Source organism: Hesperophylax consimilis, chromosome 28 (assembly GCF_061612785.1).
Source record: "Hesperophylax consimilis isolate HC1 chromosome 28, BYU_Hcon_1.0, whole genome shotgun sequence".
Classification (NCBI taxonomy): domain Eukaryota; kingdom Metazoa; phylum Arthropoda; class Insecta; order Trichoptera; family Limnephilidae; genus Hesperophylax; species Hesperophylax consimilis.
Window position 1 is genome coordinate 4,880,040 of NC_142863.1, and position 16,895 is coordinate 4,896,934.

Genomic DNA, 16,895 nt, shown 5'->3' on the forward strand with positions numbered 1-16,895 from the left:
TTCGTAAAAATGCTATATATTTACGCGTAAATCGAGATTTTGCTGCGGATTTCGGTCGCGGCCTACCCTTTAAATTGAGATATTCGTAAAAATACGATATATTTCCGCGTAAATCGATATTTCGCGGTTATTTTCCGTCGCGGCCGACCCTTTATTTCAAATATTTGAATTTGAATTCGTAAAAATACGACATATTTCCGCGTAAAACGAGGATTCGCGGCCGTATTCCGTCGCAGCCGGCTCTTCAAATTCAGATATTCGAAATAAATTCATAAAAATGCTATATATTTAAGCGTACATCGAGATTTCGCTGCCGATTTCGGTCGCGGCCTACCCTTTAAATTGAGATATTCGTAAAAATACGATATATTTCCGCGTAAATCGAGATTTCGCGGTAATTTTCTGTCGCGGACGACCCTTTATTTCAAATATCTGAATTTGAATTCGTAAAAATACGATATATTTCCGCGTAAAACGAGAATTCGCGGCCGTATTCCGTCGCGGCCGGCTCTTCAAATTCAGATATTCGAAATAAATTCGTAAAAATATGATATATTTCCGCGTAAATCGAATTTTGTCGGCAGTTTTTCATCGCGGCCGGCCTTTTAAGTTCAGATATTTGAAGTAAATTCATAAAAATATGTCATATTTCGGCATGGATCGAAATTTTTCGTCCGATTTCCGTCGCGCCGTATTTTTTCAACTCGGATATTCGAAGTAAAGTTAGTAAAAATACGATATATTTCCGCGTAAATTGTGTTTCGCGTCCGATTTCCGTCGCGGTGATGAAATACGATATATTTACGCGTAAATCGAAATTACGCGGCCGAGTTTCGTCGCGGCCGACCCTTTAAATTCAGATATTTGGCGTAAACTCGTAAAACTACGACATATATCCGCGTAAAATGTATTTTCTCGACCCTTTAATCTCGGATATTCAAAATAAATTTGAAAAAATACGACATTCCAGTGTAAATCGATTCAGATTTACAAAATAATAATTCTAATTAGGACGATGTATAACCACGTAAAAATACATTTTTCGGCGTTTTACCGCCACGGCTGACTTTTAGATTCAGATTTACGAAATATTATGATTTATTTTCGCAAAAATCAAATTTTTTCGAATTACACGAACAAATTTTCGTGCGCGGACCAAAATAAATTTTGAATTACGAATTAACGAATTTCGAATTAAAAAAAAAATTGTATGAAAAATTTTTTCAGCGGAAATTTTTTTTGCGAAAATTTCGAATTACGCGTTTTTTCGAATTATCGGGGTTTGAATTAACGGGGTTCTACTGTAATAAGTACTTGGCTATTAAATTAATTATTACACTCGCATGTAATTATTTCTTTCCACTTGCTAATTGAGAATTGAATGTTTGTTGCAGGACCGATCGATCGCAGTATGGGACATGACGTCACAAACAGAGATCACGTTAAGGAGAGTTTTGGTGGGGCACAGGGCGGCGGTGAACGTGGTAGACTTCGATGAGAAATACATTGTCTCAGCGTCGGGTGATAGAACTATTAAGGTAACACACTGTTTTTTTTTTATTATTTATTAACACTTAGCTTATGTAATAACTCTATTGACGGAGGACTGGATGCGGTAATCACTAATCAAAAGTAATACGAAGGAACGAGGCTAGTAGTCAGAGGATTTACAATAATCAGTGGAAATTTCAAGAATTAACCTCTCAGGCCTCTGGCATATTCTGTCAGAAGCTCGGAGTATTTCTGCTTTGCAATAAAATCCAAATTAATGGAATATTTCTGAATGTGTCTGAAAACCAAAAATTGTTTTCGAAAGACGATGAAATGGTTTGAATTGAGCATTTGAATTCTTCTGTGGTTACCTTTTAGATTTGAACATAAAGCTCTGTAATTTTTTTTTCTACCTCGCTTAGATCATATTTTTCACCACGATGACGAAGGAGACACAACGATTTTATGAGACCTTATGAGCTGTTACCAACGGTTAACAAATTAGCTTGAGGTTAATTACGTACATAGGGGATAAGTTTCGCAAAATACTGTGTAAAAAATACAGTGCATCATAATATATACAAAAATGAGCATATCATGATCAATCAATTAATATTTTTACCTTTATGAAACCAACATTTCTGACAATATGAAAAAAAAAAAATTTTTTTTACATTATCAGTATTTTTAGCTATTAAACTTTTATATAATATTCACATAACTTTTTTGTTCACATTTAAAAAATTATATGATATTTCTAATAATAAAATTTGAAAGTGTATTTCATCTCCTTGATTAACCTAAGACTATCTCATCTACAGATGAGATAGTCTTAGGTTTTCGGATATGTTCAGAAATATTCCATTTATTTGGATTTTTTTTGCTAAGCGGAAATAATCTGACCATCTGACGGAAGGAATATGCCTGAGGGGTTAAGATTTCTCTCGGGGTATTTAGTTTGTGATGTATTTACATAACGATTGTACATTTGTGTTTGCAGGTGTGGAATACAAGTTCGTGTGAATTTGTGCGGACGCTAAACGGCCACAAGCGAGGGATTGCTTGTCTGCAGTACCGGGACCGGCTGGTGGTCAGCGGCTCCAGCGACAACACAATCCGCCTCTGGGACATCGAGTGCGGGGCCTGTTTACGGTAAACCTTCTTTAGTCCATTCCTCATTTGTCGAGGATCTTTCCCTGGTGAAGCCGGCTCCTCCACTCCTCGCGGTTATGATCTTTGTATCGATTCTCCAATCCAGGCCGCTTGCAATCGCTGTTGAAAGTACATGCATTGGTTGACGTTCTTATCTTTGAGTCTCATCAAAGGTACATACTTACATATTCCATAGGTCAAAAGTCATTCCACTCTAACAACGAGTCGGTCGAACCACTCGCTGTTTGAGTGGAATGACTTCGTCGAGAACGGAGAGCCATGGACACTGACATCCCGGACATTGATGATAATCATGACTCATAAAATAATCATTCATCATAAAACATCATTCTAAAAAATGTTTTGGAAAGATTATGAAATCCACTATCGCATTGTGTTGTTATACGTAAATATTTGCGTTTCTAACTATACATTTTATGAAAACGTCAAAAATATGTAAAAATCGCTTACCATTATTTCAAAGCCTTGAAAAATGTACTTTTTTCTGAGTAGCATAAAGAAATAACACTTTATATATTGAAGAAATATATTTAAAAATTATTAGTCACCTCAAAATATTAACCGTCCAAACTAAAATATTTTTGATAAATTATTTAGAAACGCAATAAATTATTAACAAACATCTTGACAGTTTCAATCGGCTTAGATAATGCACCTCTACGTTCCATAGATATTCTTGAATACAGACGCGTAGCGTTATTCATTATCGATACTCTGTTTTTTAAATAATGGGAATCGGTATACTAGCGATGGAAATAAATCAATTTTTGTAAAATCTCGCGCGTTTACGTGAAAAGACGCTCTAATGTCTTGACCGCTATTATCATATTTACGTCTTTTGACGTTCTAATGTTCTGATTGGTTAACTAAAGAACTTAACCCTTGGGACCTTCTAAGACCCAAACAGTCCCAAATGCCGTGCGCGCATTATACTCTCCTAAGACCATATTTGTCCCAGAACGACCGCACATTATTTAAATGCATATATCTCTCTTCCTCTCATCTAAAAATTAATTATTTCTTTTATGTCAGAAAGAGAACGAAATACTGCTTGTTATTGTCTTTGAAAAAATGGAAGCTTGTAGAAGGTTCGATCCGTGCAAATCAACAACGTCTCAAGGGTTAATTTGCCACATTATACATTATAAATGTCTGCTCAGAAAATTCTCATTTCTGAGCACAAACTGCCTCCTGTTTTATGTTATGTTTTAGTTTTAATATTCATGTTTTGTCCTGTCCTGCTGTTATTGTTATTCTAAGTTTTGTCATCACTTTGTATAAACAGTAGTGTATTTAGTGTTTTAATTTTAGATCTGTATTGGGTAAGGCACACACACTGTAGGAATAATTTTAAGAACCATTAATACTGAATTACCATTTTTTTAAAGTTTGTTACACTAGTAGTTAAGCGCACTTGAAGTGAAATGACACTAAACTGCGCTATATAAATGCCATGTTATTATTATAAAACCTATTCAGAAAAGGGGTTCATAAATAGGAGATTCCACTTCAGAGCATTTTTGAAGGACTGATTGACAGAACTTATTTTTCTAGGCTTATATAAAGGTTTGCGCGATTATAAAATTATTTTGCAGTACTTCGCATTGCATCACCCGAAAAAGCTGGAATTAACCCGAAAATGATAGATAAAATTTAAAAATTCCCTGCAAATCATTTTTTAAAAATACAGTGAAGATATTTGATAACTCCAACGCTTCGGTGATAATCTTCTGCTTCTCCTGCAAAACTCTTTGGCGGTGACTACGAGCTGTAAAAATTGTTTTACCATATGTGTTATTTGTTACAGGGTGCTGGAGGGACACGAGGAGTTGGTGCGGTGCATCCGCTTCGACGCCAAGCGCATTGTGAGCGGTGCGTACGACGGCAAGATCAAGGTGTGGGACCTGCCCGCCGCACTCGACCCGCGCGCACCGGCCGCACAGCTCTGTCTGCGCACACTTGTGGTAGGCACTGCCAAATATCACCTTGCTATGCATCGTCATTTTATATATCCACCAACCATTGAGATAAACTAAATTTGTTTTTAACGCGTTTAAACAGAACAGGACACTAAAGAAAAAGAAGAAAAAGAAACAATACACTTAACTCTTTGCATGCGGCCGTATCAACTGTTGTTACGGCAAAAAGCCCATACTCACACGCGGCTGTATCAACAGTTGATACGGAAACTTTGACGGCCGATATTCCAGCGCTCTTTCGTCATAAATGTATTTCTTGCTCACTTGGACATTCGTAGAACTATCACGATGCTGACATCTACAAGAATTTCTCAAAAATAAAATTGTATTTCTTAAAAAAAGATCGATAATCAAGTGCGCCTCTTCGCGCCTTTTAGTCCTTTAGTTTAGATTTTTGTCAACGGATGGCGTTAATATTAGTATGTCATTCACAACTTTTCATAACTAAAAATGATAAGTGATCATGGTGTCCCACTTGTGTCTATCACCTAAGTACACACACGCCGAGTGAATGGCGGGACCACATTCAAAAGATACGGTACGTCTTTTTATGAAATTTGAGGTTTTTGTTTTTATAAACATCTAAGAGTGTTGACACACGAGGATTTGTTTACATATTGTGGAGAATAATCTGTTCTGTCTATATAGTCCAATAAATCATGCCAGAATGCTATAATTTGACATTTAATTGCGTGCATAGGTATTTGAAAATATGTACCGCGTACGGGTATAGATAAAACGGAGCAAATTAACGCGTTCAAAAGGTTAACCTAAGCTATTCTTAAATCCAGTGGAGCGATTTTTGGAAAATTTGCAAGATTGTCAAGTTTGCAAGATAAGCTGTGAAATCTAGGTGAATTCTTTGGCTTTAAACTGTAGTTTCATATGTTTCCATATTGTAAGGAATTGTATTAATTAGATAATATGGTAAATATATATCGACTGTCCCGAAGATGTCCCCCAATGTCGAATTTGCAAATTTGTAGTTTTGCAGTAGATCTGTTTATAGTTTCCTTTCTGAATTTTTACTGTTTTTCATAATATATTTCTCCAACTAATTAAATAGAGGTTAATGCAAAATATCAAACAACACTATATTTCTTGATCTAAAAAACAGTAAAACTGTGTAGTGCAAAAGTACAGATTTTCACATCTGACGTTGTTCTTCGGTACCGTGGATATATGTACGACACCAATTGCTAGAGTGGTTATCATCTTCTATTTCGTTACTGTTCTGTTTATCCCGTTACGTAAATATCTTTGGAGTGGTGTGAATTAGAGACGAATTTGGGTTCTCTAAATTAGCTCTTACAGGGTGGCCACAGACCTGGAAAACCGGGAAAACCGGGAATTATCAGGGAATTTTACCGAACCGGGAATTATCAGGGAAATGTCAGGGAATTTTAAAATATTCTTAAAATATCAGGGAATTCCAAAAATAAAACGAAATTCGTTATTTACGATTTGTGAAGTCCCAAAGTTTTGTTTTATTACTTTTACTTGCGGCAAGTGTAACAAAAGATATGCCGACAAAGACAAACTAGATAAGTAGGTATTTTTATATTATTATTTTCGTAAATAGCCCTTGCAACACAATCATGTCGTAAACCACCCGCCTTGGTTTTTCCCCTATACTATGTAGGTGCGAAATCTGTAAAGAAAAAGATAGCAAAGTTACAACAAAGTGTCAAAAGAGTCGGACACCCAGTATGGTCGTAATAAAATTTAAAGATCATCATTATCAACATTTTTACAAAGTGTCAATACAGTAGAACCTCGTTAATTCGAAATCCACGGGACATCAAAAATCAAATTTCGAATTAACGAATTCCCACGTAATTCGAATTTTTATGAAAAAAAAAAAAAATACGCCGAAAATCGATTTTCTCGGCCGCCTCTTCAAATCCGGGTGGTATTTTAGTTGTAAATTCGTATTAATACCAATTATTTCTTTATTTTCGCGACCGATTACCGTAGCGGCGGGCCCTTTAAATTCAGATTTTCGCAATAAATTCGTAAAAATGCTATATTTTTACGCGTAAATCGAGATTTCGCTGCCGATTTCGGTCGCGGCCTACCCTTTAAATTGATATATTTAAAAATACGATATATTTCCGCCCAAATCGAGATTTCACGGTAATTTTCCGTCGCAGCCGGCCCATTATTTCAAATATCTGAATTTAAATTCGTAAAAATACGATATATTTCCGCGTTAAACGAGAATTCGCGGCCGTATTCCGTCGCGGTCGGCTCTTAAAATTCAGATTCGAAAAAAATTCGCAAAAATACGATATATTTCCGTGTAAATCGAGAATGCGCGGCCGATTTCCGTCGCGGCCGACCCTTTAAATTAAGATATTTGATGTAAGTTCGTAAGAATATGAAATATTTCCGCGTAAATCGAATTTTATCGGCAATTTTTCGTCGCGGCCGGTCTTTAAAGTTCAGATATTTGAAGTAAATTCGTAAAAATATGTCATATTTCGGCGTGAATCCCAATTTGTCGGCCGATTTCCGTCGCGCCGTATTTTTTAACTCGGATATTCGAAGTAAAGTTAGTAAAAATACGATATATTTCCGCGTAAATTAAAATTTCTCGTCCGATTTCCGTCGCGGCGGGCCCTTTAAAATTCAGATATTCGTAAAAATACGATATATTTACGCGTAAATCGAGATTTCACGGCCGATTTCCGTCGCAGCGGGCCATTTAAATTCAAATATTCGAAATAAATTCGTAAATATACGATACATTTACGCGTAAATCGAAATTTCGCGGCCGAGTTTCGTCGCGGCCGACCCTTTAAATACAGATATTTGGTGTAAACTCGTAAAACTACGACATATATCCACGTAAAACGTATTTTCTCGGCCCTTCAAACTCGGATATTCGAAATAAATTTGAAAAAATACAACATTCCATTGTAAATCGATTCAGATTTACAAAATAATAATACTAATTAGGACGATGTATAACCACGTAAAAATACATTTTTCGGCGTTTTACCGCCACGGCTGACTTTTAATAGTAATAATAATAATAATAATAATAATAAATTTATTTCACATAAAAATTTAGATACAGATTTACGAAATATTATGATTTATTTTCGCAAAAATCAAATTTTTTCGAATTTCACGAACAAATTTTCGTGCGCGGACAAAAATAAATTTCGAATTACGAATTAACGAATTTCGAATTAAAAAAAATTTTGTATGAAAAAATTTTTCTGCGGAAATTTTTTTGGCGAAAATTTCGAATTACGCGTTTTTTCGAATTATCGGGGTTCTACTGTACTTACTTTTGTTTATTTGTCTGGTCTTTTCATTTGTACACAAATTGTCTTCAGGCGAAATATCATAAATTTGTAATAAGTGTATTTTGTTTTGAATAGATAGATCATTGTGGTGCAAGGAAATAATAAATGCTTTAGATGACGGAATTCCCTTTATTTATGTATCTGTTCTAATTTTCTGGCGTAGATGAAAATCGTATTTCAAAAATAAAATTTTGAAAGATATGTCCTTATACCAAATAAAACATATCAGGGAAAAATATAGAAACTGCCCTGGAAAACCTGGAATTATCAGGGAATTTTGAAATCCGTTTTTTTGTGGCCACCCTGTCTTAGTAGATTCTAGTTTTATAGTTCATTTGCCGCAAGTTCAGTGTGTTGACTTTAAGTCATTTTACTGGCCCAGCGGTAAACCTCGTTGCAGATACCTGATATTCCGTTTAATTTTGACCATTTGGGATAGTTAACGGCCATTTGCCAGAGGATCGAATGTCACGCCTGCTTCTTAGCAAACACGTCTTTCTACATCGTTTCCTTTTATTGTAACTTTTGACACAACTGGGCTAATTAATTTAGATGGACCGTCACAAATCGTCGGCTCACCACTAACTGGCCATTTGCTTGGCCTGTCAAAAGCTCTTGTTGCTTTTACATCCAACAGATGGCGCAGTTTAAAAAAAATCATGTTTTTAGCTGTTACAGGTGGACATCTATATAATATAGGTATATGAAAACACATGCGTATTCGAATGCAACATTGTGTCAAAATTCTAAAGAAGAACTTTCGAAGATTAAAGATTTTTAACAAATGAACAGTTTTATTTATATAGGTAGATAGATTAGTTTACTTGACAGTGTAATCAACGGCTGATCAAACAACTCAAAATTTAATTTGACAAATCGCTTTCTCGGGCTGCTGTATTTAAATTATATTATAGTTCTTAGTGGTTCCCAAACATTTCTGACTATTGACTGAAACACAATCATGTTCAAATTTTGTATTTGTAGTTGCATGCATTACAGATGTGTTTGGTGTCAAAAGGGCCTCTTGATCAGCGTGAAATTGATATTCCTTATGTATAGTTAGTTATCCTTCTGCAGATATGAAAAAATTACTTTTAAAGAAATTAACCGTTTTCTAAAAAATATTCTGCATTCAGTCGCTTGAACCAGAGGCCTTTTTCATAACCCATGTTGAACTACTGTATTTGTATTTCATGTTTTGACTTTGACTAAGTGGAATATATAGTGTTTTCTCTCTTTTTCCCTATCCCTCTCCTTCCGACACGCGCAACAACACACAACGCTGAATCTAAATAAACCTCCAAACGATAACGACTCTACTCTACAACATTGCGCAATGGATCCATCCCCGAAAAAATTACTTTAAAATCTAACCTTTTTAAAATATATTCAATCATTTAACTTTTATCTTGAAATGAAATCGAATAACTCTGGTACAAATTCAATCATTTTACTGTTTATTCTCTCGAAACGCTTTGACGTTGAATCATTTTCGATCATTCTATCTGATCCACACATAATCAATTATCCTGTGTGTGACGCACTGAATCATTCTCTCAATCATTTGATTCTGTCAATTGTTTGACCATTGACTGGTTCTCTGTAAACGCCCGGTGCCGGATCATTCCGTCTGCGATTGAACGTGTCCTCCGTCCTTCCCGTTCCCGCTCCCTGGTTTTCCCCCCCAGGAGCACACGGGGCGTGTGTTCCGGCTGCAGTTTGACGAGTTCCAGATCGTGTCCTCGTCGCACGACGACACCATCCTCGTGTGGGACTTCCTCAACTGCGCACCGGCACCCCCGCCCGACGAGGGACAGCCCAGCCCCGTCAACATCAGCATGGGTAAGCAACTATCAAACCACACCACACCACATCACATTACTACCTAACTTTTATTATAAACAGTCGTTTATCAAGAAAGTGTTGACCAAAATGAAGGGCGCTGCAATTCTTTCAATTGTTTTGAATGGCAACACCAAGTTGGTTCAAAGGAAGATAATGTACATAACATCAAATAACCACTATGGTGTAAGTGAATGTTATTCTCATCGACATCTAATGGTGTTCATAAATTAGTGCTACTTTTAAAAGGAGAAAGAATTGTACATCATATTCTAAGGATATTTATTATGCAAACTTCTTGCAAGATAATTGTATGGAAAAGTTTTTTAAATTTTCATATCAAAGAAGGCATTAATTGGAATGGAAGTACTTACTGCGCACTTTTAACGTTACAAATTTTTTATTGCAAAATTGAGCTGTGGCGTTTTTCCCGTCCACTGTCAATCTCTCAGATTCGTCAAACACTGTACACCTGAATCCACGTTGGGTATCGACTGTGGTTTGGTAAAACCCAGGGCCGGCCCCGAGTCAAACGTAGCCTAGCACTTTGTTAGGTATTATTAACGCCTTGGCTCCTCGGAGCCTTGGCAAGTTGGCACCGGGAATGGACTGCCCCAATTGCGCCTGCACAGGGCCGGCCCTGGTAAAATCCTTCAAGCCACAAAATTTCAAAGAAGACAATAAAAACGAATATTCACAGATTCGTTAAAGATCTTGAAGTTTATATGAAAGTGGTTATTTGTTTTTGAAAATGTTGATGTAAAATATTGCAAATCTATTTATAATCTTTAAAATTCTATTTATAATTTTTTAAATTTGATGGTGGAGTAATTTCATCTATGGTTTTCTCGAAATAATCTAAAAAAACAAATTAATCATAAATTTAATTTTTAGTATTAAAATTGCCAGAAAACTATTCCACGTGAAACCAATGAAAAGTGGCATTCCCAAAAATATGGCTTGAAGGGTTCTACCAAAAGACAGTTGATTTGAGATTTATGCGGCCAAAAGTATTATCGTGATTTATTTTTGAGTTATAATGCAGTGTTGAGCTTCCTCCCTCTTTAGCTAACGTTTCCGACTGCGTTACAGTGTTCACCATCAGGGCAGAAGTCTAGAATGTAGCAAAGTGTGTGCTTATGTTTGTAGAAATGATACACGATAAGTGCGCAATACGGTATCACTTCTACATACATAAACACCACAATTTACACATCTGCCCTGATGATGAATACTGTAACGCTGTCGGAAACTTTGGCTAAAGAGGAGAAAGCGCAACATAGCATAATAACCCAAAAATAAACCACTATAGTACTATACATCAACAAAAAAGTAAAAAAATTGTTCCATATTAATACATTTCCGCACTTTCTTGACAGACGGAATCAGATCCAAATTACTATTATTTTTTCATTTGTTTGGGACATGCACGCAGGTTGGGCCGTTACCTTCTCAAACATCTCGGGGGTTTCAAAAGTTGCTTGCAACCATAGACATATGAATATTAGTAGACCTGCCCTAAGTGATTAAAAGCGTATTATCCCCACTCCCCATACCGGTTCCATTGGAGCCGGCTGTGCTCGCGTATGGCCTCAAGTGAAATTTGAAAACGTGACGTCATCATTCTTGTGCGAACTATGGTCGAGGCATCATCGGTTCATTTTACGAAATAACACGGCAAAATGTTGACTTGTACTATGAAAACTTGTAAAAATAGATGTGAAAAAGAGAATAAACCCAATTGTCGTGTTACTTTCCATATATAAGCATTATTTTACTTTATTTTAAGCATATTCACATCGTATAATATGAATCAGTTGTTACTATCACATCGAGAAACGTCTGGACGCGAAACACAAAGCTGGTTGGTTGCTGGGAAGTAAATTATGAACATTTATAAAAGTGTCTTAACTAAATACTTAAACGAAATATTCGACTCTGAAAATATAACCGAATTTTTTTGCCGAATTTGGACTTCGCAAATTTGTTCATAACGTGGCGAGTAATTTGCGCTCCCATGTAAAAATGTCTATTCATTCAAAAGCAGATTTTACTTTTAAGAAGTAAATGGTGATATTATAATGCGAGATGCCTATTTACTGTCAGATTGATTTATTGACGAATCACAGTCAGCCTTACTCCCTTCGTTCTTCAACAGTTGATTTTACCCCTCGCCATTATCTTCTCGTCTATTAATTCCTATGTCTGTGCTTGCAACCATTTGACTTGTAACCCTTGATGAATGTTTGATAGCTGCCCTAATCCCACATTTATAGATATAAAAATGATTTTTATACAAAGTATGGAATAATGATGCAGGAAATCCGGGAATATTTTAATTTTTTTTACATTTTTTAAGAATATCAGGAAATGGATTAACTCAGGGATCGGAGGGGAACCAGATAAATTTACCCAAAATGCTGTAAAAATTAAAATCTCTGAGGTAAGGTATATTAAACACAAATCAAATTGATTATTTAAACCTCTGTTTCAACATTTGCTATAGTATAGTAGCTAGTGGCACCAAATACTTACGGCTTGCTATAGTTACAATGATTGTAAAACGCATTTTGGGGTAATTTAACTATAGCAAACCTTTTTCTATAGCAAGCGTTGAAACAGACGGCTTCAGATCACTAGTCTATTGGCCTCGTAAACTGTGCTAAACCAATCTGTCGTAGAACAGCACTGTTTGATGTGTCATATAAAAGATAGTGCAATAGAAAATACCATGAACCATGCAAAGTTCATTGGAGGAACCTGATATTTTATTTTATTAATACAAGACTTAGAGGGTACATATGGTTTTTGTGATATTTCACCCTCCATGCTAGGGATGACCCTGTTTTATGGAGGGTGAATTTTACAGTTTGAACAGAATCTATACATTACTATAATATGAAAAAGAAAAATAAGAAAAATGATCTAAAGCTAGTGTGGGTTGCAAGAAGAGAATGGAGAAGTTAGAGAATTATAAGAAGATGAAAAATTTGAGAAATTATTAGTAAACAGATCACACTAACTAATTATGTACATACTATACCGCTAAGTTAGGGAATAAGGATATATTATGTTTTGTCTGAAAGGTGATTAAATTGATAGAGTGTAGAATGAATGGGTATTGTAGTTGTAATGTAATCCGTGTGTAAAGATCCATTTCGTAATTTGTTTTTTAAAGGAATGGGGTTGACATCATTATATGTTGTTATCATCCAAATGAATTAATTTAATTAAGGGATATCTTATAAAATTTATACAGGTGATACGTTCCATGTTAAAAAAGCACTACAATGTGTATTTGCAATGAAAATGCGAGCTAGGTTTTTTTTTAATGTGAATACCGCACAGGAGTCTACTGTCTGGAGCCAGTGATACTATGGCGTCCCCAATTGTGGTATGTTGTGAGGCTGAAGGTAGTGGGGAGGGGAAGAGGAACCTGGCTATTCAGATATGCCATTTCGAACAATGTCTCAATTCTGAATGGTGGTCTTACACCAGGACGATATATCTTCCACTCTGAAATGTGTCGCAAAGTAGTCGAGAGCCTTATCGCTCGACCATGGAGGCCATCAAATCGGCCGTCGGTTCCGTTATAATATGAAAATCACTCCAGGATGTCAACAAATGAAATGTATTATTATTTATTCCTACACTATTACAGTACTCTTCGCCGCTTGATTATACGACAACCACGTAACCCATTGTTATTTTTACTAGTTGAATCAAGCCCTATAATTTGCCGGTATTCTATACTAATATGTCAAATTCCATAATCCGTTGTTTGCCTAGCCTCGAGCGTCAAGCTTTCTACACCAACGTGACGGGTTTTCTTATTCTTACACGCTCAGTTACTCTGCTGTCTTGCTTGCTACAGCTGACCGTTTTGCCAGTCACCGGGGTTATTTATTAATTATTGTTGTTTTAGGAAATATCGATTCGTCCTTTGCATATTCTAGCAACCGTCGCAATGAGTTTACAAAATGTAGTCTCTTCGCGAGCGTAAACATCACACAAACATAACATTGAAAATTTTTGGAAAGATCGTTAACCGTATTTAATCAGTCATCCCTCAAAATATTGATATTGAAACATATAAACTGTTTACTGCAGTTTAAAGCCAATGGATCCGCCCAGATTTCGCTGTCCATCCCATATTTTTAGGTTCTATTTTGCAAACTTAAGAAGCCAAAAATCGTTTGAGTGGCTATTTATTTTTAAGAAATATCTGTATATATGCAATTTCGCTAACTGGACACTTGTCCAGTTTTTGGGGTGGCAGATAATTGCTAGAGTATTGCTTAGGAAGGTAAATCGAGGATTCTATAAGGACCTGTGTTATATCAAAATGTGTAAAAACAGAATTAACTGTAATTTATTTATTTATTTATTTGTTTGTTTGGTTGCAGGTTTCGATTGAGGTCCCGCCCCCACAAACTGACTGACTGCGACTTAATGTGATTCGTATATAAGATTTAAGAAATTGTAAATTAAACTAGTGTTGTGTGCTTTTTACCCGGCACCGAGCCCGGGCCTGGACTCTCACCATACTTATTTAAACTAAATAATACAACGGCAATTTAAATACAAAATGGCGACAGAGACATTTAAACCATTTTTTATTATTTTAAACGGGAACAGCTCTCCGCCTGTGAAGATGCAACAAAATTAAATAATTAATAAATATATGTTATTCTAATTATTGTAATTTTAGCGTGTACAGTTATGTAAAAATAAATATACAGTGATTTACGAAGAAACTATACGATGTGCAGCGATTTATGTGTGGTCGACGAGGCAATCTTTTATGTACAAGTTGTCACCTTTCTGTCGGTGCATAATTAACAATTTGCAATCGTTAATCGAATCTATTATCGATTCATCTTTAGTCTGAAAAAAAAATTTTGGGGGAATAAAAAAAATCTCTTTATTTTGTAATGGGATATTTTCACAAACTGAATACCGTCAACGTGTGTAGATTTAGGACAGAATTTGAACAATTCAACAAATTTCAAAGTTGATTTGCAAGTTCTGTGAAGGTTCTATTCAAGTTCTGTTGTTATTTCAGCTTTGTGAAACAACTGGCCAATAATGATTTGAAACTTGAATAGGACTCGGAAATCTTGAAAATTAACATTGAAATTTGATGAATTGTTCAAATTCCGTCCATAAAGTTTACTTTTCTGATTTTAATAATTCATTCCGAAACGGTTTTTTTCGACTGGCTGCAGCGTCATTATGACATAGACACCGCCAAAGTCTGGTAAGATGGTTTTCACCAACTTCGCACGGCGTCTCGTCAACGTCGCCGAAATCAAGAATCAAAACTAATGTGTCGTTTTGGCGGAATACCGAAAATGGAACATTTTAAATCGTAGCAGATTTATTTATCAACATAATACTAAAATAATTGTGAATATACCCTATTGTATCTTTTAGAATCACTTTTGGGAATATTTTTAATAAACAGACTCGATGGAGAGGTGACTTGCTGTTTTCTGTTTTCTCTGCTCAATATCGGACAAAAACAGCAAAGAAAAAAGTAAACAGCAACCATATTAGAACACCTTGTAAATTGGTGGTTAATTTTCTATGCAATCTATTTAAAAATTTAATTTATAGCCTAGCATCCATGACAAACAAAATATGTAACCTTTTATTCTAATCTCAATTATTTTCTCGTTTTTCATAATCATCCTCGGCCATTGTCCATTTGCTGCCGGATGTGGCTTCCCCGTGTTCCTCTTTTGTACTACTTGTCATGGGGATTCTCTTTTAGATAGTTTGCATGGAGGTTAGACTGCCGGCCAACCGTATTGTAACAACTGTTGTCAAAGACCCTATTAGTTGTAATGTTCATTTTTAATTCAATGGTTGTATGTTTTGTTTTCTTTTTATAATATATTTGTAAATAAGCTACTTTTAAACTGTTCATTGCATAATGTTATTTTTATTTAATTATTATTGATTACGGTGACCGCGTACGTCTTCAAAATGACAATTCAACACAAAAAGTGATATAAATTCATGAAAAGTGATGAAACAAAAATTAGGTTACATAAGTAACTATTAAACCTAGTTTTTGTTTCATCACTTTTATTGACTCTATGTCACTTTTTGAAGGTGTGTTGAATTTTAATTTTGATGAAATATCAGGGAACTATTCATTACATCATATTAATTTATGTGATTTATGATGATAGGCATTGAATTTCATCATCGGATTGAACTTTCTTTTAGGTCCAGTTGTGAAGCAGAAATTCAAATGTAACATTGTCATCAAATTTCCATTCAGCACCATTTTATTTTTTGTTTTTTAAGCTGACAAGCTTAACAATACGATAGTTGTCTTCTTCCGCTGATCACAATTTGTTCAAAGGCTCAAAAGGACCTAGAATCAGCATTTAACGAGAACCTTTCAACTGTCAAAACAACAAAATGGTGCTGAATGGCCATTTGATAACTTTGTCACACGTGAATTTTTGCGAAACAACTGGACTATCGGCCAACAATTAAATGTGCAAATTGTCACGGTTAACTTTGCAGGTGGCTGGAGGAAGAATGAACGGACAATCTCTTAATCTACATTACTAGACTGCATATTTAACCGTGGCAATCTGTATTCTATTTTTGAAAACATTCATTTGCAATAATACATAGCTAAACACACTATGTATAACTTTTTTCCAAAAATAATTTTTTTAAATGCTAACCAGTTGAATAATGATTAAAAATTGCTTTTATCATGTCGCAATCTGTATATAAAACCGTAGACAGTTCAAATATACATTTCATTTTGATGTCAAACAACTACTGTATTTGGTTTTTCGTCTGTCATGTGGTTGTGGTTGTTCGTTACAACTCGTTTCTGTGTTCAACAACCAACTCACGAGCAAGTCAAACGACGTTATCTACAAAAAACATACAAACGATTCTAGGACTTAAAATCAATAATGTTATTGAACAAAAAAAAAATGATAACTCGAGGGCTTGAAGTCAAACAATGTCATTTACAAAAAACATTCCAATACTAATTATTGGCATGTGTTTTTGTAGATAACATTGTTTGAATTTAAGCTCTTGAATTATTGGTTTG

General features: G+C 35.3%; 1 protein-coding gene across 2 annotated transcripts in view; it reads left to right on the top strand.

Annotated features, from left to right (window-relative positions):
- The window catches only part of slmb (beta-transducin repeat containing E3 ubiquitin protein ligase slmb), a 35,627-nt gene extending 18,996 nt beyond the window's left edge, over positions 1–16,631 (top strand). Inside the window, exons 7-11 of one of the 2 annotated variants that reach the window (XM_089648773.1) lie at positions 1,395–1,538; positions 2,492–2,643; positions 4,472–4,628; positions 9,649–9,802; positions 14,209–16,631. In XM_089648773.1, coding sequence (XP_089504899.1) covers positions 1,395–1,538; positions 2,492–2,643; positions 4,472–4,628; positions 9,649–9,802; positions 14,209–14,219 — 618 coding nt within the window. In that variant the 3' untranslated portion in view covers positions 14,220–16,631. The remainder of the gene's footprint in view (positions 1–1,394; positions 1,539–2,491; positions 2,644–4,471; positions 4,629–9,648; positions 9,803–14,208) is intronic. The other variant, XM_089648774.1, reaches the window with a different exon arrangement.
- The last annotated feature ends 264 nt before the right edge of the window (positions 16,632–16,895 follow it).